The sequence below is a fragment of the Colius striatus genome, chromosome 10 (assembly GCF_028858725.1).
Source record: "Colius striatus isolate bColStr4 chromosome 10, bColStr4.1.hap1, whole genome shotgun sequence".
NCBI lineage: Eukaryota > Metazoa > Chordata > Aves > Coliiformes > Coliidae > Colius > Colius striatus.
This window is the reverse complement of record NC_084768.1, coordinates 31617110-31639738: the sequence shown is the minus strand read 5'-3', so window position 1 is coordinate 31639738 and position 22629 is coordinate 31617110. Positions and strand designations below refer to the sequence as shown.

Below are 22629 nucleotides of genomic sequence, written 5' to 3'. Positions count from 1 at the left end.
TGTCTCTGTAGGTGCCAGCAAGCAGCGCCCCAGCCGTGTGCAGAGCCTGGTGTCGAGCCAGGGCAGCATGGACTCCGACCACTTGGGTGAGTCCGTGTGGTGGCACCAGCAGCCAGGCACTGGCAGGGGCACAGAGGTGCAGGGTGGGAGGGGAGTATGTCTGCCTGGGCTGGGGTCAGGGGCTTGTGAGTGACTGTGATCTGTTGCCTGCTGTGCCTGAGGGAGGAGGCTGGCTTGCCAGGCCTGGGACTGAAGTGAGGATACATTGCAGGTTACGATGGGGGAAGCAGTGACTCTGAGTACGAGGAGGCCCTGATGAGTGACCAGGAACCCAGGTGTCCTCTCATGCCAGATTTCTGGCTCATCATAAAAATCCAGCAGGACCGAGTGGAGGTCTATTACCACACACGGTAAGGAGAGGCCCCTCTCTGGCTACTGCTTCTCTCTAGCAGGGCCTTATTGCCACTCGCTTATCTCTGGCCAGGATCTCCATCCTGCCCAGTGTGAGTGGGGAGCTGCAGGGCTAAATTAATGCTCCATGAGGGGAAAGCTGCTGTTCTTCCCCACTGTATTCTTGCTCCCAGCACACAGGGACAGGCACTGGCCAGGTGCCCTGCTAACCCCTCTCTCCTCTTCTTTGTAAAGCAGCCTGAGTGTAGAGAAGGCAGCATCAGCAGAGGCAGAAGAGGAGCAGCCAGGAGAGTGCCAGAGTCTCAACCAGGTGGTGGTGAAGAAGATCAGTGAAATCTGCAGAGTTGTCAATCAGGTAACAAATCTGCAGAGGAGGGGTCAGACCTGCCAGTCATGAGATGGCTTAGATGAGAAGGGACCTCTGGAGATTATCTGGTCCAGGCCCAGCTCAGAGAGGTCCTGGAGAGACAGTTAAGCTGGTGGAGTCCCCAGCTTGGGGGTCAAAGGAAAAGGGACTCAGTCTGGCCCTAAGCTCTTCTCCCTGCTGTTTTCTGTTGGCTGTGCAAGCAACAAAACCAACTTTTTTTCATCATTTGCAGCGCTTGCTGCTGCAGGACCTGCATGACAGCCACATATGCAACTCATTACTGGTGGCAGAAAGTGAGGAGGACATCTGGAAGAGTGAAACTCCCTATACTTCATACAGGCAGCGTGTCATGCCCACAGATGGTACGAATGCTCCCTTGGCCACACCTCAGCAGCAGTGCTGCTGCCTGCCCATGCTGGTGACTTCCCCAGCTATGTCCTGTGTTGTTTACAGATTACTCTGTAGAGGAGAGCTACCAGCCTCGGGATTACCTGGCTGCCACCATGCAGTTCATGCCGGGACACTTTGCGTGTGACGTCGTGTGGAGCACACTCATCCACGTGCATTCCCGCCTCAAGATGGGCCCCAACATGGGGGTCTCACGAGGTGTGTGCAGCCCAGGTCCCCTCTCACTTTGCATGTCAGAGTCTGGCTCTGGCTGGCACATTGGAGAGGGGCACGTGGGGGTAGCTAACGTGCCACGTTGCCCACAGCTATCCAGGCGCTTCGCTCCGTGCTCAACGCCTTCTCTGTGGTGAACAGGAAGAACATGTTTGTCTACCAGGAACGTGCCACTAAATCTGTTTTCTACCTCCGGTAAGACACCAGTGTGACTTGGTGGCCTGACCTTGCCCTGCTACATGTGTTACAGGCAGACGGAGAGCTCCTTGGGGCAGAAAGCGTCACCTTGCTGTGATGCAAGCAGCAAATACTTGCTTTGTGATGAGTCAGTGACGTGAAGCCAGGCCCCTCTTGCTCTCCCTGCACTAAGCTTTTACATGAGAGGGAAAGGGATCATTTCTTTGAGAGGCCCAGAGGGCGATTTTTCCACAAGTTCCATAGAGTATGGACTCATCCCCAGAAGGTGCACAGGGGAGAGCAAGCAAGGCATGGATCTTTTGTGGAGGTGTCATACTGTTGTCTTTGGGAATGGAGGCTGACTGGTCTTTCTCCTGTGTTCAGGCTGACTGAAACCACCTATGGTGGGAAGGTGTGGGAGGCAGAGAGTACCCTTAGTCCAGCGTCTCGCTCACTGGCACTGACACGCAGCCAGGAGCCCATTTACACTGAGGACCTGACGGTGAGTGTGCTGCTCTCCAGGTTTGAGTGCTTTTGGTCACAGGAATGGAGGGAAAACAGTAGTTCCAGCAACCTGGATTGTCTGTAGGATAAAACTTACACGGTAGATGTGTGGAGTGGGACAGCAGGGAGTGGGTTCTGCCTCACCTTGCTGACAGCATGGAGCAATTATGGATTTAGAATTCATGTAGAAACTTCTTCCATGTGATTGTTTTTGCTGCTCCAGGGTTCTCGTTCCTCCCTGGACGCAGCCTCATGCCGTAGCGTGGACTCTGCTCGCCCTGTGGGACAGGTAGACAGGCACATCCAGCTGATGGTCCATGGAGTTGCCCCTGCAGGTAAGTGTTACAGCAGCTAGCAGAAGATGGGCTGTGCTGATGGAAAGCAGAGGAATAGAGCTTTACTCCCTACCCTCTTTGCTTGAAGAGCACATTAGGTATCTCCCTCCTGAGCAAGCTGCTCTTCCTTAGCCCAGAGATGCTCTCCATCCTGTCTAGTAAGAGTATGAGAAAAGGATCCATGGCTCATAATGAGACCTCCTGCAGACCAGATGGCTTGTGCCCAACTTTCCCTATGCAGCGGTGCATGGATCTTTACGTGCTGTATTGGCAGTCTTTTGTCATCATGAATGGGTAGAAAATGATGCCTGAAGAAACAGATGGTGGGGAAAGACGTATTGCCTGTGGGAGGTGGTACATCCTGGACAGGCAGGGAGGAGTGCCTGTGGTCATCCTTACGGGATAGGGTGAAAAAGCTGCTTGTACCTCTGCTGACTTGTCAGGACCCGAGATCACAGATGAACTGGTGAAGGTGCTGCGCAGACGCCTGGATGAGGCCACCCTGGACATCATCACTGTGATGCTGGTGCGGAACTGCAAGCTGACCCCAGCAGACGTGGAGGTACCTCACTGGATATCTGCTCCGTTCATCCCAGAGCCAATAATGCTTTCCTGTGTTTGACCTGTCTCAGCCTCTTGTGCCCCAGGGCAGGGAAGGCCAGGGCAGGTTGCTGCATCCTGTTCCCTGCTCCAGTGCTTGCCTAGGGTAGTGTTCACCGAGGTATACACTGTGTGGGTGCCAGGATAGGTGGGAGATCCCTTTGCTGGGCTTTGCAGCCTGGCAAGGCCTCCCTGTGAATACCCCTGGGATATCTGCCCACATCTGTCTCAGAGTGCTGCCTATGGGCCTGGGTTCTACCCACCACACTCTCCCTTTGCATAGCCAGCTGGATCAGCTCCTGCTAGTGTCTCTCAGCTGAGTCTTGTAGCTTTCTCTGTGCAGTTCATCCAGCCCCCTGGGACACCACCCACTGAGGTCCTGCAGTTTACCCTCCCACCCTCTGCCGTGCCGTGGCTGCATGCAGTGGCCTACTATCTGCGCCAGAACCTGCTCATCTTCCTGCATACCCCAAAGTATACGGACAGCAATGTGGAGCACCACTTCAAGGTGAGGAGGGTGGAGAACTGGGACAGCACTGCCCAGTTTCTACCTGCTGCTAGGGAAATTTCTTGGGGCAGCTCAATCGCTGATCCCCATCTCTGCCATGTACTTAGGGAGGAAGTTGCACTGAATACTGAAGCCTGGAGGAGCTTTGCAGGATTGTGAGCTGTTGCTGTTTAGCCTGGACAGGTCTTGCTTTCACACAAGCAGTCACTTGCTGTGTAAAAAGCAGCAGCCACAAAGCTCATGCCTATAATTGTCTCCCAGGAGTATTGGAGAAGGCCTCCTTGCAAAGCTGAGCTTGGCTCCTTGTATGGTTCCTTCAGATCTAAGGACTGAAACACCAGGATTAATAAAAGCTTGGGAGCAGCTGGTCACCCTCTCAGCAGGGCTGTAGCAAGGGTAGAGGGTTTGGCCAGCTGTGTAACTACCTAGTGCCAGGAGTGTTCCTTCAGCCCAAGAAGGCAGTGCTGGCAAGTGTTTTAGGTAGGACTGGTCTGCTTGCTACAGGTCTGGGGATGAGTTCTGCACACACAAGGGCCTCTGCTTACTGTTAAAGCAAGTTCCCTAATCTCCATTCTTTCTTGCTCTCCTTAGCACTACTTCAGCCACGGTGGGAGCATCCCTGACCAGGATCTCTACCTGTACAACAAGCCGGGTGGCCAAGGCACTGGCGGAAAAGGTATTGTGCTCGACTCTTTTCCTCTGGAACAGAGTGTGGGGCTGCATGCTGGGGAGCTGCTTCCCATGTTGAGAGCTCTGAGTGACTGAGAAGGGCCAGTGCTGGGGTAGTGAGTTCCTCTGATGGCTGGGAGGGGGGCAGGGTGTTGGGGACTGCACACCCTTGCATGTGTGATGGAGCGAGCTCAGGCCTCCGCAGAGCAACTTGCCACGCTTGGCCTGTTGCTGTAGATTGCAGTAGGTGAGGGGCAAGACACAGCCAGACCTCAGTAAATGTGGGGCACAGAGGCTCAGTGGGGCTGGAAGTGGGAGCAGGGACAGTTGCTGCAGGAGCCTTGCTGCAAAGGGGTTGCTGGATGCTGTGTCTGAGCACAGGCTGTTGGGGCAATGTCCCTGCTCTTTTCTCTGGACTGCTGGAGGAGGGATGGGATAGACCCCATCCTCCAGCAAGCTGCCATGTCATGTTTTGTCCCAGCCATGTGGTCGATCACCTGGTCATTGTGTGTCTTGTGCCCCTTGTGCACCATCTGAATGTTCTTCTGTTATGTAGGTACCATGTCGGACCTTGTGCAGCACCTCTTTCCACTCTCCCACTTCCAAGGTAGCACCCATGGCTCCAAGCATTACTCTGGTTTCCTTTCCTGTGCAGCTCTCTGGCCCCTCTGGTCTCTGCTCTTCTTGTTTTCCTTGTGTTGTGGCTTCAGCTCTGTGTGTTTGTGTGTGTGTCTGTGTGTGTCTGTTCAGCTGAGCCTCTTTCCTGCTGGCTGGATAAATGAGCAAACAGAACCTGCTGCCCTGATGGCAGCTGTGCAGTCTCCAGCTGCTGAGGGTCCATGTGCTGCCCTGTTAGCTTGCAAACACTGAGCTCCAAAATCCTGCACCCTTTATCTTGCACAGGTCCAAACAGACTTCTCCTCCCTGAGGAAGACAGGAGCTGTGACGTTTCAGCTGTGGTTTCATGCTCCAGAGTGTAGCATCATCACTCTCCCAGGGGCTGTCCTGGGGTAGGGTGTTCCCCAAGTGGCCTGGCACCACTAGAAGTGTACTTTGTATTTCAGTGAGCCTGGGTCAGAGGGGGCTCAGAGGCCCTCACAGATGGGAGGTAACAGCTCCTTAGCACCCCACCTCTCCAGAGAATAACAGATGACCATGTAGCCAAACTCCAGTGCACTGGGCAGGAAGGTCCTGACAGCTCTTGCTAACTTACCTCTTCCCATAGGCCCAAAGCTCAGGTCTTGCTTTTCTTACCTGTGATTTAGCAGTTGCATTTCAACTTCTCTGTGCTCCTGTGACAAGCCTGGAAGCCTTGTTCCTGCAGCAGGGAGGAGAGCCTTTCTGCTGGTGGGGCAGGAGCAGCCATTGCCTCTGCCCCCAGAGACTCTGCTGGCTGCAGGGTGCTGAGTGTTTGGTGCTTGCTTGGCAAACCAGCTCTGTCTTGGGAGCACCTGCAAATGAGGAGTCTGCTCCTGTGCCTGCTGACCTGGCCTGCTTGAAAGTGGATCCCTCTCAAGAGCATGGGTCCCAGCATGAGGAGGGTGTGGGGCATTGTGCTTGGCTGTTATCATGCCCTCACCTCAGACTGAAGCAAAGCAGAGGTCCAGGAGTATGTGTGATAGGGAAACGTTCCAGGGAGCGGGAGAGTGAAGAGACTTGGTGTGGTAATTTGTCCAGGAGGAGAGTGACTACACTGTGGACTACAGGCACTGCATGAACATCCACCCTGCTTAGAAGAGCTCAGATTTGCTGTTGTAGGGCAATTTTGCTGCTTGTGATACCTCTGTATGGACACCTACATCCCAGAGAGCAGCCCTGCTCCAGGGAGAGCCTGAGGTGGGAGAGCCCCTGCGTGAGGCTCCCTGCTCTGCTCAGAAGGGGGGTGAGGCTGGGTGAACTCCTGGTTCCCTCTACCTTTGATATTTACCAGATTATTGACTTATTCATTGTTTGCTGAGTAAAGGGTTGTTTCTCTGCCTGTCTGTGGGAGAGACACGTTGGAGGCTGTTGCTGGGCACCTCTGAGACAAGGTAGCTCCTGTACTTTTTGAATCAAGGAGTGCTCATAGGTGTATAGTTTGCTTTCTTGTGTGAGTGCAGACTGACTTGAATGCCCAACCTCTCTCCTTTGGGAGCAACACTCTGTCCTAGTGCCTCTCCCTTGCGTCTGGCATGTCTTGGAAAAGATCTCTGCAGAGCTTATGTGTCATTGGCAATAAGAGGGACCAGGTGACACAGACCTGAGCACTGTCTGCTGGGGCTGGGTTTGTCTCAGCACCCATCCTCCATGCAGTGTCATGGGTCCAGTTGGATGCAATTTGGTGTCTGTGGCAGCAGAGTCTGGTGTCGTTCTCATCCTTGCTGAGATGGAGCATGGGCTCATCAGTGCTGTGAGGCTGAGGTGCTTTATATCTGGACATATGGCCTTTTGACAGTGCTGGGGCATCTTTGCCATCCAGTCACCTGAGTGATGGCTTGGTTGGTCAAGGGCCTTGGAAAGGGAGTGGGAGCATATAAGGTTACAAGCATGGACCTCACAGCTCCATCCCTGCTGCTGCATCCCTGGTGCCCTGGCCATGAGCTGGGCCATGGATAGTGAACTGTTTCTGCTGTGGTCCCTAAAAGACTACTTCTTCCATGTGGCCTGGGGCACACAGTGTGTGGGCTGTGAAGCAAAGCACTGTGCTGCTGCTCTACAGGGCTGAACTGTCCCATTGTGCATGCACAGGGCTCAGCCTAGAGAGATGACAGGCAAGACCTGGATTTGACTCTGCAGCAATTCCAGGCTAATAGTAGGTGTCAGCTTGTTTTGTCCCCAGTCCTGCTGGTTGGAAGGCACGAGGAAAACACGTGATCTTGTATGGGTGTACAGTGCAAGGTCCTTCATATCTTGGAGAGGGGCTGCTGGGGAGTACCTGGGCTCTGTACTTTGTCTCTTAAGAGGACAGGGCTGGTGAGCCCCATCCTGGATCTCTCTGCACAAAGGCCCCTGTGTAGCAGTGGGCTATACTTTCCCGTTCCCTCTGGTGCTGAACAATCCAGGAAGCTCCCGCAGAGCAAGGCAAAAGCAGCTGTGACTCTGCAGGAGATTTGTGGAGTGACTGGGACAGCCTGTGCCAAACCCAGCGCTTCTTACCGCGGTTGCCCACAGACACAGCTACCCTCTGCTCCCCAGGCTGCCTCCCCTCCTGCGGGCCCTGCCTGCCCCGTGGCACCGTGCAGCCCGGCCCCGGGCGCGGCTTGGGCTGGCAGGCTGCGGGCAGGGCTCCGGGGCCCCGCTCAGTGCTGGGCTGACATGGGCTGTCCCGCTCTCCCCCCACAGGAATCGCCTGCATCGCCCTGACGTTCGTGGACGAGCACGGCAACCCGGCCCTGCTGCCCCACGGGGAGAGGCCTGAGCCCCTGAAGCTGCCGCCCCCCTCGCCCCTCGCGGGCCTGCTGCAGGACACCGACTTCGAAAGCCTCACGGCGGTCAGCAGGCACCAGGCAGAGCCTGACGCCCAGCCTTCAGGTGCCCGTTCCCTGCTGCCTCCACGGCCCCTGGGAGGGAGGGAGGGGAGGTGGGAGTGTGAGGGTGCAGAGCCGTGCAGCACTGCCCTCCCTCCCCCCGCAGAACCCCGCGTGCTGGTGCGCCTGGACATCTGGGAGAAGGGCAACATCAGCCTGCTGCAGCTGGCAGAGAAGCTGCGCGCTGCCCTGCGCCACGCGCTCTGCGACGCCGTCATGGAGTTCCTCGTGCTGCCCGCCCCGCTCTGCCTGGAGGCCAGCTGCCCCCTGAGCACCACGGACCTGGAGGAGCTGGGCTCTGCAGGTGAGAGCCTGGCCAGGGTGGGCAGCCCGAGCCCCCACCAGCCTCGGTCCTCCCACCGGGCCTGCGGGGGCTCAGCGTGCTTGGGGCGTTCGGGCTCTGGGTCTGGAGGACTCTCTCCCTTCCCTCCAGCCAGCTTGTGGCCAGCTGCAATGCAGAATATGTGAAAGGCAGCAGCATCCCAGTGGGGAGGCTCTGAGGAGTCTGATTTGCTCTGTCTCTCCACAGGAGGCCTCAGGAGGACCATGTCAGAGACTAAGGGTCTGGCCCTGACCGCTGGTGCGACTGGCAGGAGTTGTCCTCCACCCTTGCACTTCACCTCTGCTCCTTCGCCCAGCCCTGGGGAACCAGTGACACCCACAAGCAAGCTGGGACGCCGCAGCTTCTGGGACATGCTGGTAATGGTGCTGAGGGACCAGTGGGGAGCAGGGCCCATAAGTCCTCTCGGTGTGTCAGGCCAGGAGGAATGGAGGGGAGGGATCTGCCTGGGGTTGTGAGGCCAGACTGGTAGCAGGGACTCTTAGATGAAGGTGCTAGCTGGGCTGTGCACATGCACGTTAATGCACCCTCTTCTTCCTAGAGCAAGGCAGAGTCCTCAGAGCTGGGCAGCCCCAAGACTACTGATGACATTGTGCTGGAGAGGCCGGAAGAGACTCGCACGAGGCGGCGGCACAAGACTGAGAATGTGAAGCAGCACCTGAGCCAGGAGCGGACTACAGCCACAGCTGAACTGGAGCAGGCACAGAGGCAAGCACAGCCCCCAGGCCAGGCAGCCAGGCTGCCGTTCCCCTCTATCTGCCATACGTCACTCCACAGCCTGACATCCTGCCGGCTCTATACCTGTCTCAACCCTCTGGACAACATCCCCTTTCCTTGTAGTTCCTCCCTTGCACAGCCAGTTAGGGGAGCTGCCTTCCACACACAAAGCCTCTGTCCTTATTGCTGGAGTGCTGCTGGGAGCACTCCTGTTTCTCCCTGCCAGAGATCCCTTCCCTGCATTGTGGGCCCTCTGCAACACCTGACACCCCAATGGCTACTGACCCAGAGGGGCTGCGCTCAAGGGCTGGAACAACCTAAAAAGGAGACTTCCTGTGCTCTGCTCTGGAGCTGGGAGGAGACTGCTGCCCTTTTGTGTGTTTGTTGCTGTTCAGTGATCTGGTATAACTGTGCTTTCCTTCCCTCTTCACAGGCGCCGAGCCTGCCAGTTGGAAGAAGGGGATGTAGGTACCATGCACCCACTCTTCAGTAAAACCTGCCAGCAGTGGATGGCATTCATGAACCACTTGGGTATGTGTCTAAGGCTCCATCTCCTCCAGATGGGTTCCTCTGGGCCTTTCCATCCAGAGCTCCAAGGTCAAGTCCTCATATGGCACCAAGCTGTCCATCTCTTGCTTACCTTTACCTAGTTACACACTCTGTCTCTCTCCTAACATCACCAGAGTCTCATTGCTCTCAGGGGCAGCATCAGCATTGCAAAGCTGTGGCAGGAGTCCTGGTATGTGTCTGGGCATCTGAACAACCCTGCTAAGGCCTGTGGTTGCATCTGTCACGCTCCAAGTCCAAGGCTTGCTAGACTTGACTGCAGCTGCTTTGGGGAGACCTGGACTCCCAACAGCAGCTGCAGTAGTGATTTAGCTCCCACATGTTTCAGAAAGGGAGGATCTGAGCCTCTGCAACGTGCTCTGAGGCTGTGAAGCTACGTGGGACATCCTCCCTGTTGCAGGGAGGAAGGGGAGAAGGGATGCCCTTCATGTGGTGGGACTTAGGTCTGTGCAGCTGCCTTGTTGCTGGTTTCTGGATACCTCTCTCCTCAGTGCTCATACATCCTCTCACACCTCCTGCTGGTGAGGTATAGCTGGCCTCCTCCTCTGAGGAGTAAGCCAGGGAATGAGGAATAAGTAGGGGAATAAACTGCTGTGCTCAAGGCATGCAGGGAGTTTAGTCCAGGTGTCACTCCAGGCCAGAGCCTGAAACCAGGGGTTATTTCAGCCTTAGCCTTCTCCATGCAAGGCCCTCGTTCCTGACTGCCTGCCTCAGTCCCTGGCAAGTCAGGAGCTTGCCTGCCCTGGGCAGCGGGCCTGCAGTGGGGCTCACTTGTCTATCTCCACAGCCCAGGCAGGCAGGGCTTGTCTCTGGGGCAGCGTGGCACCTTGTCCCATGGTACATTGTCGCGTGCAGGGTGCCCGTCGGTGCAGCAGTGCTCGGCAGAGATCGTGTCCCGTTTCCTCCTGTCCTCCATCCTGGTGGAGGTGGTGAGCCTGGTCACTGCCCTGGCCAGCGACACCACGCTCAAAGTCTTTGAGCAAATCAGGTGAGTTACATGGTGCCTGGGCCCTGCTCAGTGCCACCAAATGCCAGTCACCTCTGCCAGCCTCGCTGCTCCCGTGGCTTTGCGTGTCAGCCACCTTTGGTGTTCCTCTTTGCAGCTGCCACCAGGGCACTGCCTTCCTGCCCTACAAGCCCGGCCAGAGCGCCAGCCCTCGCCCTGGTGCCGTCAGACACTTCATCCTCCTGGGACGCAACTTCCAGCAGTGGCGATGCAGCACGGAGCAGGGTGAGTGCCCGCTGGGCCGGGGGCTCAGGTGGGAGGTCACAGAGTCACAGGATGGTGGCTCTTGGAAGGGATCTCTAGAGATCACCCGGTCCAACCCTCTGCTAAAGGAGATCCACCTAGATCAGATCTCACAGGAACGTGTCCCAGCCTTTCCTCATAAGGGAGATGCTCCATTCCCCTGATCATCTTGGTGGCCCTGTGCTGGACTCTCTCCAGCAGTTCTGTCCCTCTTGAGCTGAGGAGCCCAGAACTGGACACAGGACTCCAGAGGAGGCCTCACCAGGACAGAGCAGAGGGAGAGCACAACCTCCCTTGACCTGCTGCCCACACTCTTCTTGATGCATCCCAGGCTGCCATTGGCCTTCTTGGCCACGAGGGCACATTGCTGGCTCATGGTTAGCTTATTATCAACCAGTGGAGCATCTCCCTTGTGATGAAAGGCTGAGGGAGCTGGGGCTCTGCAGCTTGGAGAAGAGGAGACTGAGGGTTGATCTCATTCATGGTTACAAATCCATAAAGGATGGGTCCATAAAGGATGGAGCCAGGCTGTTCTCAGTGATAGGACAAGGGGCAATGGGGACAAGCTGGAACAGAAGAGGTTCCAAAGAAATGTAAGGACGAACTTGTTCCCTGTTGAGGTGAGGGAGCACTGGCAGGGGCTTTCCAGATGGGCTGTGGAGTCTCCTTCTTTGGAGACATTCCAAACCCAGCTGGAACAGTTCCTGTGTGCCCTGCTCTAGGTGGTCCTGCTCTGGCAAGGGGGGTTGGACTGGCTGAGCTTCCCAGGTCCCTTCCAGCCCTTGTGATTCTGTGAAAACATCCTGTTGTGCCACCTTAACAACACGTGGAACGTTGAGAGAGGGATGAACTGGTACAGAGTGTCATAATTTCTTCCAGCTCATAAAGGGCTCCAGCGCTTTGAGGCCATGGAACTGAGCTCAGCAGAGAGAGGCTCTGATCCCAGCCTCATTGGACGAGACCTGGCACCACGGCAGAGGTTCCTCTTCATGGAGATCATCGACAAAAAGGTAATAAAGCTGCCTGTGTGATGTTGTCTCCTGAAAGCCAGGCCATTCCCTTCTGGCCCAGGGCTAGAAAGAGGAGAGAAAAGAGTGCTTCTGCAGGCAACCAGCCTTCCCCAGACAGGAACCCTCCAAAGCAGCAGTGCAGGATGTCTCTGTGCCACAGGCAAGGCTGGTGGCTCCCTGCAGCACTATGGGGAGTGCCAGAGCGCAGCAGCCCTTGCAGTCTCTGACTTCAGCTGCCCTACTGTGGACTACAATTACCCTTTCCCTCCCCACAGCAAGGTCTACATCAGGCTAGGCACTTGTGCTGCTAGAGCAAGTACCACCATCCCCCTGCTGTGGCTGTTAACAGGAGGACTGTGAATCAGCTGTTGGCACTCTCCCTGTCCCAGCCTTGCCTGAAACTGGCTGCCAGAAGTACCACTCGGAGCACCTGGGACAGTCTGTGTCACCATGCAGGCCCTCTCTGAGCAGGTCCTTCAGCCTTCCTCCCCGTCCTCTCTCTCTCCAGCTGACACTCTACACCTACAACTGGTCCCCAGACCTGGGAGCCAACCTGAACTGCTCACTGACTCGCCTGCTGCAGTGGCAGAACGCCCGGTCCCACATCGTGCACTGCCTGATCAGCCAGAAGCTGGGACTCTTTCACCACCACTGCTTCATGGACACACCGTGGCATGAGGACAGCAAGCAGGTAGGGCACCCTGCCAGGCAGGGCAGTCCTTTCCTCTTCAGGAGTGGCTTTGGCAGTTTGAGGGTCTGGGGGAAGTTGCAGGCACTTGTGTGCTGGTGGGAATGGCATCCCCAGGTGCTCACGTGTCTAGCTGTGACTGTGTCCTAGCTGGCTAGGCTGTTGCTGCCTGCTCTTGGAGACAGCCAGAAGTGGAAAGGGAAGCAGGTTCTGCTATTGGCATCGCTTATCTGTGACTAGATTATTTAGGATGGAGGAGGCTGGGGAGTGGGCTCACCACTGCACACAAGGGCCATGCTGGGCTAGCACCTGCTCTCCTCAGGGCTGGTGATGGAGAAGGCCAACAGATACATCTGCAGGTGGCCAAAATTGGGCTTTGCTTTCTTCCTGTGAGTCCTTGCTCCAAGGCTGCCGGTAGGATTGGCTGTCACCCCTGTGTCTGCTTGTTTAGGAGCCAAATCCTTTCCTGAACTCCACTTTGGAGGTAGATGCACTGATCCGGAGCTCCAGCCCACCACCGAGCAAGGAGCAAGGGCGGCTGAGCGGCTCTGCCCGCAGCCTGCCCTCCCTGCACTTCCACCCCGACGTCGTGCCCTTCGACGAAGCGCTGCGGGACGTGACCGTCAAGCACATACCCCATGGGCCTGAGCTGGCACCTTTGGACCCTGTGGCTCGGCACGGCGCCCAGTTCCTGGAAATCAAGAGCATGGAAAGGAAAGGTAAAGGCAGGAGCCATCATCTCGCTCCTGGAAAAGGAGTTCAGAAGGAGCGGAACAAGGGTTATGGCAGAGGGGACAGTTGGTGGCTCCTCCTTACAGGGTGCTGTGAAGGAGTAGGTTCCAGCCTGCGTAGCATGGGAGTGAAGGGGGTGGCAGTACTTGGGGCCGTGGCTTGATGCTCTTGTGGCTGTTCTCTTTTGTCCCAGAACTGGAGAAGCAGATGAAGATTGAAAATCTCTTTGTCACGTGGCAGCAGAGGTCGGCGCAGTCCAACATGCCGATCAGTGTGAGTGCAGCAGGGCAGGCTGGGCCTTCCCACAGCACGCTGCTGCCACACCAGCTCCCCTGCGGCAGCGGGGAGCGCTGGGGCTCAGTGTGGGCTGTGTGGGGGGATGGTGTTTGGCAGTGGAGCGCTGCCCTCTGCTTGAACTGGGGGCACTTGCATGTGGTGTTGTGGACAGCTTTATTCCCAGGCTTGATGGGGGCTGTGTGCTGTAACTGTCTTTCTCTTCTGCTGAGCAGCTGGCAGACCTGGAGACCCTGAAGCAGTCCTCACGCCTGGTTCACTACTGCGCTACCCCTTTGCTCTTCGACGCAGCCTTCCGACAGCAGATCCAGACGGACCAGCAAGGCAAGGCTGAGGGGAAGGTGGGTGTCAGGAGGCACTGGGGCAGTTGGGCTTTGTGTGCTGGGGCAAAGAATGGCTTTTCAGTCTTTTCTCAAGACAGGGCTGCTCTGAGCTTACCCCTAAGGTGAATTTGCACCCTATGAGATGGAGACTGGGAAAATCCTTGGGCCTTCAAAGCCTTTCTCTTGCAGCAACATGATCCCAGGGGAAGGCTAGCTTCCTTTTTCTACCCAGGGAATTCAGGGCTGAGCCAAGCAAAGCCACCACAGAGCCGTGTCTGGCTCTGAGCTGTTAGGGAAGCAAAACTTCCCTTTATGCATTCAGCAGCCAGACCTGGTAAACCTTACCTGCACCCAGCAAATGGGTGGAACAATTGAAAGCGAACCATCTGAATCCTGAGCAGGTTGCAACCCGACAGGCTGTACCCAGTGCAGATCCTGTACTGGCTGTTCACGGTCTGTATGTGTGTCAGAAGGGAAGAACACGCTCTTGCAATTTACCTAAATGTCAAAAGGACCCTGACAGGGTCTTTCAGCAGAGGTTGAGACCGAAATTGAGCACTTGCAAGCAGAAGGAAAAGTATCGTCACCGAGTGAGAACTTCACTCTGGTTTTGGAACAGAAGAAAATGAAAATTGCCTATTCAATTTGAAGAGCCTGGCAGCAGGGGTTTCGAGGTTGTGTGTTGGGTTCTCAATCTCCAGATCATTTATTGCAGTACGTAGGAGATGCCAGGCTTTGCAATGCTGTGTGGCTGCTCAGATCGGTCAGAGCAGAGAAGGGCTGCAAGGAGCTCGAGAGGGACCTGAGTAGCCTGTGAAATGAGAGGTATTGTGGGAGCTGGGACCTAGTTCCCAGTAAGACAAAGCACAGTGTGGAAATTTGAACTCCCTCTGTACTGTATACTGCCTGCAGAGCCTGTACAGGGCAGACAGCTCCATGGGTCTCTTCAGTCTGTGAGCAGTTGGATACAAAAGGCAAGCCCTTTTAGAGTACAGCCAAATTGGTTGTTGGCGTTACAGGTGATATCCCAGTATGTTTCTAAAATGTTTTTGTCTTAATGTTTCTGAAGTCTTCATCTGGTGGAGGTGTGAGAGCAGGCATCTTGTGGCAAAGGCACTGAGCTAGGGAGACTTGGAGAAGGTCAGAGAGTAGCTGGAGAAGACCCCAGGTAGAGACTGCTCTTATGGCAGGTGAATGAAAGGGCAGATGGAAACGTGTGAAAGATCCACACACCACACTCGAGTAGAGAGACCAAGAAAAGAAACATCAGTGTCTCCCAGTGCAAACATAAGGAGTATTCAAGACATCAAAAGGAGAACTGAAAGTGGTTAAAAGGAGACACCATTCCTATTCGTTGGCTGCTACTGAGCTGCTAGTAAAGCCTGAGAAGTCTGCAGGATCCATAAGGGGATTGGGCTCTTACCATAGTAGTAGGAGCTGAAGCTCTGTTGAGCCTTGTGTGTACCAGATGTGAGCCACTAACCCTTGGTGGAAGCCATTCTGTGAAGAGAGATGAATTTTTACTCTTCTGCCAGGGCACTTTTTCCTGCAATCCGTTGCAGAGCTGTTAGGTCAGTCCGTGGCTGGGTAAACCTTGGATCCTGTGCTTCGGGACGGTGTTTGGGGAACCAGCTGTCAGCACACAGTGGCAGAGGGAGGTCTGCCCTCTGCTCAGCCAGAGCATCTGCTGCTGTCTTAGCGAATGTCCCCTGCTGGGACCAAGCCACCACAAGTCTCTTAAGGACATAACTTTGTCTTCCAGAAGCGCCACCGTTCAAATGACTCCACGGCATCGGGGAGAGACCGCAGCCACAGCTGCGACTCGGCGGAAGCGCTGCCCTGCAAGGTGAAGGAGGAGCCCTGGCTGCAGGAGATGTGCAATGCCTTCTTGCAGCAATACATCCAGTACCTGCAGAGCATGGGCTTCATTCTGGTCCAGGTGCGGCCGCCCTCGCCCACCGCTCGCAGGTCAGTGGCTTTCTGGGCACCCTGCCGTTGAAGGGCTGACACCCTGGGCTCTGCCCTGGTGTGACACAACAGTTGGTGTTGGTTCCCCAGCTCAGGGCTGACTCTGCTGTTATTTCCAGTAGCACGAGCCGGATCCGAGCTCTGGCAGCAATGGGTGTGGAGGGAAGAGGGTCCTTTTCCTACACGAAGCCAAAAGCAGAAGGGAGTCCAAAGGTGAGTGCAGGTCTGTTAGAGGGGTGGAACTGGGATGGGAGTCAGGCTGTGGAGTGAGGCAATTCTCCTGGTTGACTGTTGAATCGGTTTCAGGCAGAAAGGATGTGAGATGGCAAAGAAAAGCACTAAAGCTAAAAAGTATCTGTGTAGACCAGCACCACGTTTGGGATGTTGGGTCAGATGAGACCTCCTTGTCCCTCCTGTGTGTCCTCCTGCAGCCCTCAAAGGCCCTGCTTGGGATTGGCTGGAACTAGAGCAAATCTCAAAAGGATGGCAACAGCTTGAAGAGGGCTTGAGAGAACAACGGGATGATCTGAGGCCAGGAGAGCTGTCTTTGGGTGTCATTCTGGAGATTAGAGAGAGAAATGAACAATGGAGTTGAAGAGGTCAGAGAAAAGAAACCTGGAATGGCTCTACTGTGAGAGCAGGCTGAGGTTCCTCATTTCTAAAGTAGTAGTAAGGGAGGAGCGGGACAGAGCTCTACCGAATTGCAGGTAACCTGGAAAGGGATTGGCTCCTTGCTGTCTTACTCAATAGGACAACAAACGAAGCATTGGAAGCCAGTTTCAAAGCTGAAGGGAGCGTTTCCCTGGGCAGCAGGTAGCAGCAGTCATTATCAGAAAGTTTTGTGAACACCAAGAGCTTCCATGAGTTTTGTGAACATGAACAAAGAGACTAGTAAGCACCTGGAAGAGGAATCCATCTAATAGGCAGAAACCACTTGTGGCTCGTGAAGTCGCCCATGAATGATGGGAGCACGTGACATTTGCTCACCCTTTCCTGACACTTTGCTGGCAGCTGCCTTTGGCTGATGTTGGTACAGGATGGTGGGCAAGACAAACACCTTGCAGTTAAAACAAGGAGAGAGCAATCTGTGAGAACAACTTAAGAGGGGGCAAATGATTTTGCTGGCAGCTAAGCTCCAGCTCTCCTCCCTCCAGTGAGGGTGCTTAGTTGATGAAGCTCCTCTGTTTCCACCTCTGGCACGGTGCTTTGTGGGAGCCTCCCACCATGGTGTGCTCTCCTGTGCCAGACAGCCTCTTCAGCTTTATCCTCCTCTTTTCAGAGCACCAGTCCTGCTGTTGCCACATATCATCTACAGAGAGCCCTTCCAGGTGGGATTGTGCTGATGGAGCTGGCTTTCCAGGTAAGAAAGAACAAGAAACAGAGTATGATCTCTGGGAGCTCAGGGATAGCCTTCAGAGGTGACTGAGTGAGGAGGAGTGCAGCAGGGACACAGGATTCTTCATTTCCTGCCCTGCCCCTCCCCTGGTCCTGTGGATCAGCTGGAGGTGGTTCTGCAGGGCTCAGCAGCAAGAGTTGCCTGCAGAGGGGCTAATAAAGGATGCAAGGTAGGGTACTCTGAGCTCAGCTCTGTGTTGGCTGGGCTGGCTTGGTTCAGATAGGAGGGGAGACAAAACATGGAGCAGGAGTGTCTGGGCCCCAGCGCAGGGGATGGAGCCCAGGAGCTGCTCTCTTCCCAGGAGAGGCCCAGGGCCCGTGCTGAGCTCGTGTGCTCTCTCCTCTAGGGCTATTACTTCTGTGTGAAGCAGTATGCGCTGGAGTGCTCGCGGATCCCCATGGGCCAGTCTGTGAACTCCCAGGTAACGGCTTTGCAGGCACAGCTGGTGCTCCTCAGGGAGCTTTTGGGGGAGGCAGTGGTCTCTGGGACAGGGTGGGCATTTCAGGTGTAGCAGGTTCTGGGCAGCTCTGCTCTCTGCGGAAAAGCAGAACCTCACAGACCCTCTGCAGCCGTGTCCCCTCTGTGGTGTGCTGCCTGAGCAGGGAAAGAGGGTGAGGTTTGGCAAAAGGATGACTCTTGTCCTAGCTTAGGGAGCGAGACAGAGCACACTGAGGAGGGATAGAAGTGGTTCTGGCCAAGAAGGAAATGGAAGGGGAACAGAGATCTTTGAACATGGTTGACTACCCTTTGCTGGAGGAGATCACTTTCTGCACCATGAGCCCTGGGTTCCTGATACCTCTGTGCCTTGCTCCACAACATCAAGGGGTTGCCTGCTCCCTTCTTTTTTGGTGTGTCAGGGTGTCTCTTGCCTGTCCCTGGGGCACCAAGTGGCTGCCTAGAAGCTGGCCAGCCCCAGCCCGGCTGAGGCAGGAGGCATGCATGACCATACTGTCCTTTCCATGGTGGCTCTCTGGCAAGGCTGCATCTCATATCTGCCAAGAGTGGCTCTCCAAAGCTTAGAGCCTGCCAGGACCTCACCTGGGGGTTTGCAGAGCCTTTCCTGGGAAGCCTGCATGTGCAGAGGGCAGGGTTATGAGGCTGCAGCTGGCATTGCAAGGAACATCCAGGCTCTCTCTGGCTGACTTGGTGCCTGGTTCTGCAATGGGAGGGGATGGTCCTGGGAGCAGCAGGCAAGAAGCATGGGGCTTGCTGCAGGGGCCTGGCCAGACTTCCCACGCATGGGGACTCGTCCACAGCTCCCCCAGGTGGGGCAGCTGAGCTCCTCTGCCCTCATCCCACGCTGGGCCTGTGCAGGACAGGCTGCATGCAGGAGCAGGGCTGAGCAGCGCCTTGTCTCTCTTCCCACTGGCTGTGCATCTCTCTCCATCAGGGCACTCTTACAGGCAGAGCTCGCAGCAAGAGCTGCATGGGACCCAGCTCCGTCTCTGAGTCCGCGGTACGTCCTCTCCTGCCGCTGCCCCGCTGAGCACGGCCGCAGCTGCCCGTGCAGGGCTGCCCTGCCCTGCTCTGCTTCTGCCCAGCGCCAGCAGCGGCCCCTGCCCTGCTGGGCAGCACAGCTTGGGAGGAGGAAGGGGTGGGCTGCAGGCGCTGGCGTCGAGGCAACGCCGAGTGTTTGTTGCTCTTGGCCCTGCCTGTGCCCGTGGGGAGCTCCAGGCTCCTGTGTGGGCTCGCCCCAGCTCTGCAGGTTGCCCTCTGGCTCGTGGCAGCAGCAATGCAGGTGGTGCAGAGAGCGAGGGCAGCCTGTTCTCTTGCCACTGCCTCCTGCCTGCTGCTTTTCCCTGCTTGCACCCTTTCAAGATGTGGGTCAACTGCCCAAAGGTGTCAGAGAGCCAAAAGACGCTTAAAACTCTGGGCTCCTGGAAGGAGGGCAAGGCTGAGGCCTCCACCAACACTGTCCCCTGGCCCAGTAGCTGCAGTCGTGCTGGGAGCATGTCCAGAGATGGATGTATGAGCGCTGGTGCTGCCCTGGTGAAGCAGCAGCACACTGTGCAGAGGTGCTGGCCGTGTGCCAGAGGGATCCTCTCCAGGCACAGCTGTGATACACAGGCCACTGCTGGATCTGGCAGCCAGCCCAGGTCCCTGCTTGTTACTAAGCACAGGACGTTACCAACTCTGCCCATCTCTGAGTCCAACCACTTCCTACAGGCTCCTGTGCTGCCTCCTGCTCTCCAGGGACATTCAAGGAGTCAGTCTTTGCCTGTAGATCTGGAACTTGCACAGGCTTCAGCCCCAGTGTGTCCTGTATCTGCTTAGGGCCCAGACAGTGCAGAGCAGCAGTAAGCTGACAGGAGGCTGTATCCTCCTGCACAGCCGTGTGGCTTTTGGCTCAAGTGGGAGGACAAGCGTCACGCCAAAAGGGAGACAGTGTCAATTAGCCTGTGCTGCTACTGGAGACCAGGAGTGGGCTCAAGTGTGTGAGGAGCTGCCAAGCTGGATCCCTTGAAGCCAGGCCCGCAGGTCTGCTCTTTGCACTGTACACACAGCTTCTCGTCCGCATCCTGCTCTGGCATCAGGACAAGGGTAGCTGCAGTGGCTCTGCCATGCCTCGCTGTCTGTCTGTCAGCAGGGCTTTGCAGGAGGGTGTGAGGCGCCTGATGATGTTCCTGCCTTGACTCCCTGTCCCTCCACAGCTCTCCATGCTCTTCACAGAGGAGTGTGACAAGGTGCGGGACCTCATGCACGTGCACTCGTTCAGCTACGACTTCCACTTACGAATAGTGCACCAGTACCTGCTGGGTTCCCACATGACCCTGCGCCAGGGCTACCATCTCACCAGCTTCCTGGAGGATTTCATCGCCCACCACCCCGACATCCCCAAATTTGGCCGCAACCACGTTTTCCAAGGTGTGTAGCTCAGCGTGTGATCGGTCTGGGGCTGGTCACTAGCCTGTAACTTGGTAAAAGTTTTCCCAAGTGCTTTACAAATAAACCTGACCTTTGGAGTATCCAGGGAGAGGGTGGCACGAGGGGCCCAGCTCCAGGGGAAGTCCCTGCTGCCCTGTTGCAGAAGGAGGGCGGGTTGCTCTGGAGCTCTGTGAGGCAGTTTGTAGGACGCTGCTCTGCCCAGATAAGAGGCACTGAGCATCTCCTGTGGTAGCAACAGTGTCCTCTTCCACTAGGTGTGCTGGCCCTGCCCACCAACATGATCACTGCCCACCAGCTGTACAACTACATCGCTGACCACGCCAACACCTACCACATGAAACCCCTGCGCATGGCCCGGCCAGCCACGGGCAGTGACAACAAGAAGGGGCCTCCGGGCACAGAGCAGAATGAATACGCACTGGTCTCCATCTGGAACAGGTGAGTGCCTCTGCTGAGAGTCCCTGGAGCTGCTGAGGTCGGTGGGTATCTCCCAGACCCGCGGAGGAGCTGGTGTGCACGGAACTCCTCAGGAGTCCCTGCTGTGGTGGATTCCCTGTGCCCAATAACTCTGGTGTGACCAAGAGGTGTGGAGGAACACGGGGAGGTCTCCTCCATACCGACGTGCGTTTCTCCCAGCTCGGGCTCCTACAAGGACTCTGAAGGTCTGCGTCATCACGACGACTTCGACGTGTCCCTCCTGGTGTGTCACAGCGCAGCCCCCTTTGAGGAGCAGAGCGAGGCAGAGAGGCGCATGCTGCGGTGAGCGCTGGGGGCCCGCACACAGCCCTCCAGCCTGGGCTCTGGGACACCGCGCTCAGGCCTCGTGCAGCCCGGGGAGGATCCTCGCAGGGAGGCGGGCGGTGCGGGCTCTGTCCTCGTGTGGGCAGGGAAGAACCCTTCCTGGCAGGGAGAGGGGCCCACGGTGCCCGGCTGAGAGGGGAGCAGCCTTTCCCCAGGTGACGAGTGTCTCCTTGCTCCCAGCTTGCGTTTCTACGTCATCATGACGAGCCAGCGGGAGCTGTTTCCCCGGCTCACGGCCGACATGCGGCGCTTCAAGAAGCTGCCGCGCTTGCAGCGGGAAGCGCTGGAGCCTGTGCCGGGCCGGGAGGCCGTGGAGCCAGAGCCGGGCCTGGGCCAGCAGCAGCCGGAGCAGCGGGAGCTGTGGCAGGACCCGGAGGACAGCAGCGAGTTCTACGCGGGGGGCACGCCAGTGAAACTGGGGCCGGGGCTCTTCTACACCTCCCCGCTCTTCCCCTTGCTGGCCTCTGAGGTGGCCTCAGCCCAGAAGCAGCTCAGCAGCATGGTGCAGCTGGCCAAGTGCCACTGCCGCAGGGACAACCTCTGGAAGCGCCTCTTCCTTCTGGAGCCTCTGGCCTCCGACAAGCTGAAGCTGGGCAAGCTCTCGCTGGTGGAGCTGGAGGAGCTGCTGGACGCCGTGCATGGGAAATCCATCGCCGACGTCGACCCCCAGCTGGTGAGCAGCAGGGATGGAGTCCTGGCACTGCCCGCTGCTCGGCCCTGGGGGTGGAGTGGGGTGCTGGGACAGGGGCTGCATCCTGTTTGGTGGGAAGGTAGAGGCAAGAACATTGCTCCCAGCGGGAAGGGCAGGGGGAGGCGGCATGGATCTGTCTATGGAGAATGAGTAGCCCTAGGTCAATGTGCCTCAGTGGGCTGAGGGATGCATCTGGTTTGGGGTAGGAAGGCTGCTGTAGCATTATGGCTGATGCTGCTGGGCCTAGAGAGAAGCTGAAATTGGCCTCTTTCCATTCCTGCAGGGATGCTTCCTCACCATGACAGTCTCCTGGTACCAGAGCCTCATCAAAGTGCTCCTGAGCCGCTTTCCCCAGAGCTGTCGGCACTTCCACAACGCTGAAACTGGCACCCAGTACCTGGTGAGACACAGCCCCTCACCCACCTGAGCCTCTCCCCAGCCCAGGGCCCTGCCCTGCAGGTCTCTCAGCCTGGCACGTGCCATCAGGACAGCGTGGGGGCCATCGTGATGTTGCTCTCCACCCTGTCACTCTCTGTGTGTGTGTGTGTGTGTCACGGCTCTATCATGCCACTTGTCCTGCACATCAGCACGGCCCTGGATGGGGGTGTGTTTGTATCCCTGGCCTGGGCTTGCACTGTCTCCTTCCCAACATGTGCTGTGGCTCTCCTCACAGGTCGTGCTCAACCAGAAGTTCACGGATTGCTTCGTTCTTGTGTTCCTCGACTCCCACTCAGGAAAGACGGTAAGAACCTGGGAATGGAAGGGCAGCCACGTTGGCTCAGGCCAAGGACCTGGCTGGATTCATCTGGCAGTCACCACAGGCAGGTGCCCGTGGAGAGAAGCAGAGCAGGTCAAGGAGCTCGTAACAGCTTTCCTAAGTACTGTCCCAGCATCTGACGGTCTGTGGCTTGGGTCTGTCCTGAGCTAGAGGCAGCTTTTGCATTTATTTCATAGTCATCTGTGGCTTTATTTCCTTTGGTTCATTTCTGGTGTCTGTGATTTGCCCTGACTTGCAGCTCCATGAGGCAGTTACAGCCTAGATGAAAAGCTACCTTGCTTGGCTTGTTTTTCAAAGCTCCTTCTGCTCTTGTCACATGATGCCCCTTTGTTCTTGTAAAGCAGTGAGCAGTTGATCCTCTTTTCCCTCATAGGGTTGCTTTGGGATCATGCTCTCGGCTGTCTGTCCTTCTGTGTTCAGTATAGAGCCCCATCAGCTGGGTCTAGCTAGGACCAGTGCTGTCTGCTGCTTCTGCCTGGGCAGAGAGGAAG

At 56.6% G+C, this 22629-nt stretch overlaps 1 protein-coding gene across 7 annotated transcripts in view; it reads left to right on the top strand.

The window, feature by feature from the left end:
• SZT2 (SZT2 subunit of KICSTOR complex) overlaps window positions 1-22629 on the top strand; it is a 58240-nt gene that overhangs the window by 33073 nt on the left and 2538 nt on the right. For 2 of the 7 annotated variants that reach the window (XM_062004335.1, XM_062004341.1), the window contains 34 exons: window positions 12-86; window positions 272-410; window positions 646-766; window positions 1011-1140; window positions 1232-1384; window positions 1492-1594; window positions 1961-2078; window positions 2304-2415; window positions 2859-2977; window positions 3359-3523; window positions 4115-4199; window positions 7514-7702; window positions 7805-8002; window positions 8228-8397; window positions 8580-8746; window positions 9189-9286; window positions 10178-10310; window positions 10426-10553; window positions 11451-11581; window positions 12090-12272; window positions 12721-12988; window positions 13195-13274; window positions 13511-13636; window positions 15381-15586; window positions 15706-15799; window positions 16866-16946; window positions 17329-17403; window positions 18373-18438; window positions 19634-19847; window positions 20123-20306; window positions 20505-20627; window positions 20850-21342; window positions 21644-21760; window positions 22034-22102. In XM_062004335.1, the coding sequence (XP_061860319.1) occupies window positions 12-86; window positions 272-410; window positions 646-766; window positions 1011-1140; window positions 1232-1384; window positions 1492-1594; window positions 1961-2078; window positions 2304-2415; window positions 2859-2977; window positions 3359-3523; window positions 4115-4199; window positions 7514-7702; window positions 7805-8002; window positions 8228-8397; window positions 8580-8746; window positions 9189-9286; window positions 10178-10310; window positions 10426-10553; window positions 11451-11581; window positions 12090-12272; window positions 12721-12988; window positions 13195-13274; window positions 13511-13636; window positions 15381-15586; window positions 15706-15799; window positions 16866-16946; window positions 17329-17403; window positions 18373-18438; window positions 19634-19847; window positions 20123-20306; window positions 20505-20627; window positions 20850-21342; window positions 21644-21760; window positions 22034-22102 (4913 nt within the window). The remainder of the gene's footprint in view (window positions 1-11; window positions 87-271; window positions 411-645; window positions 767-1010; window positions 1141-1231; window positions 1385-1491; window positions 1595-1960; window positions 2079-2303; window positions 2416-2858; window positions 2978-3358; window positions 3524-4114; window positions 4200-7513; window positions 7703-7804; window positions 8003-8227; window positions 8398-8579; window positions 8747-9188; window positions 9287-10177; window positions 10311-10425; window positions 10554-11450; window positions 11582-12089; window positions 12273-12720; window positions 12989-13194; window positions 13275-13510; window positions 13637-15380; window positions 15587-15705; window positions 15800-16865; window positions 16947-17328; window positions 17404-18372; window positions 18439-19633; window positions 19848-20122; window positions 20307-20504; window positions 20628-20849; window positions 21343-21643; window positions 21761-22033; window positions 22103-22629) is intronic. The other 5 variants (XM_062004336.1, XM_062004337.1, XM_062004342.1 and 2 more) reach the window with 5 other exon arrangements.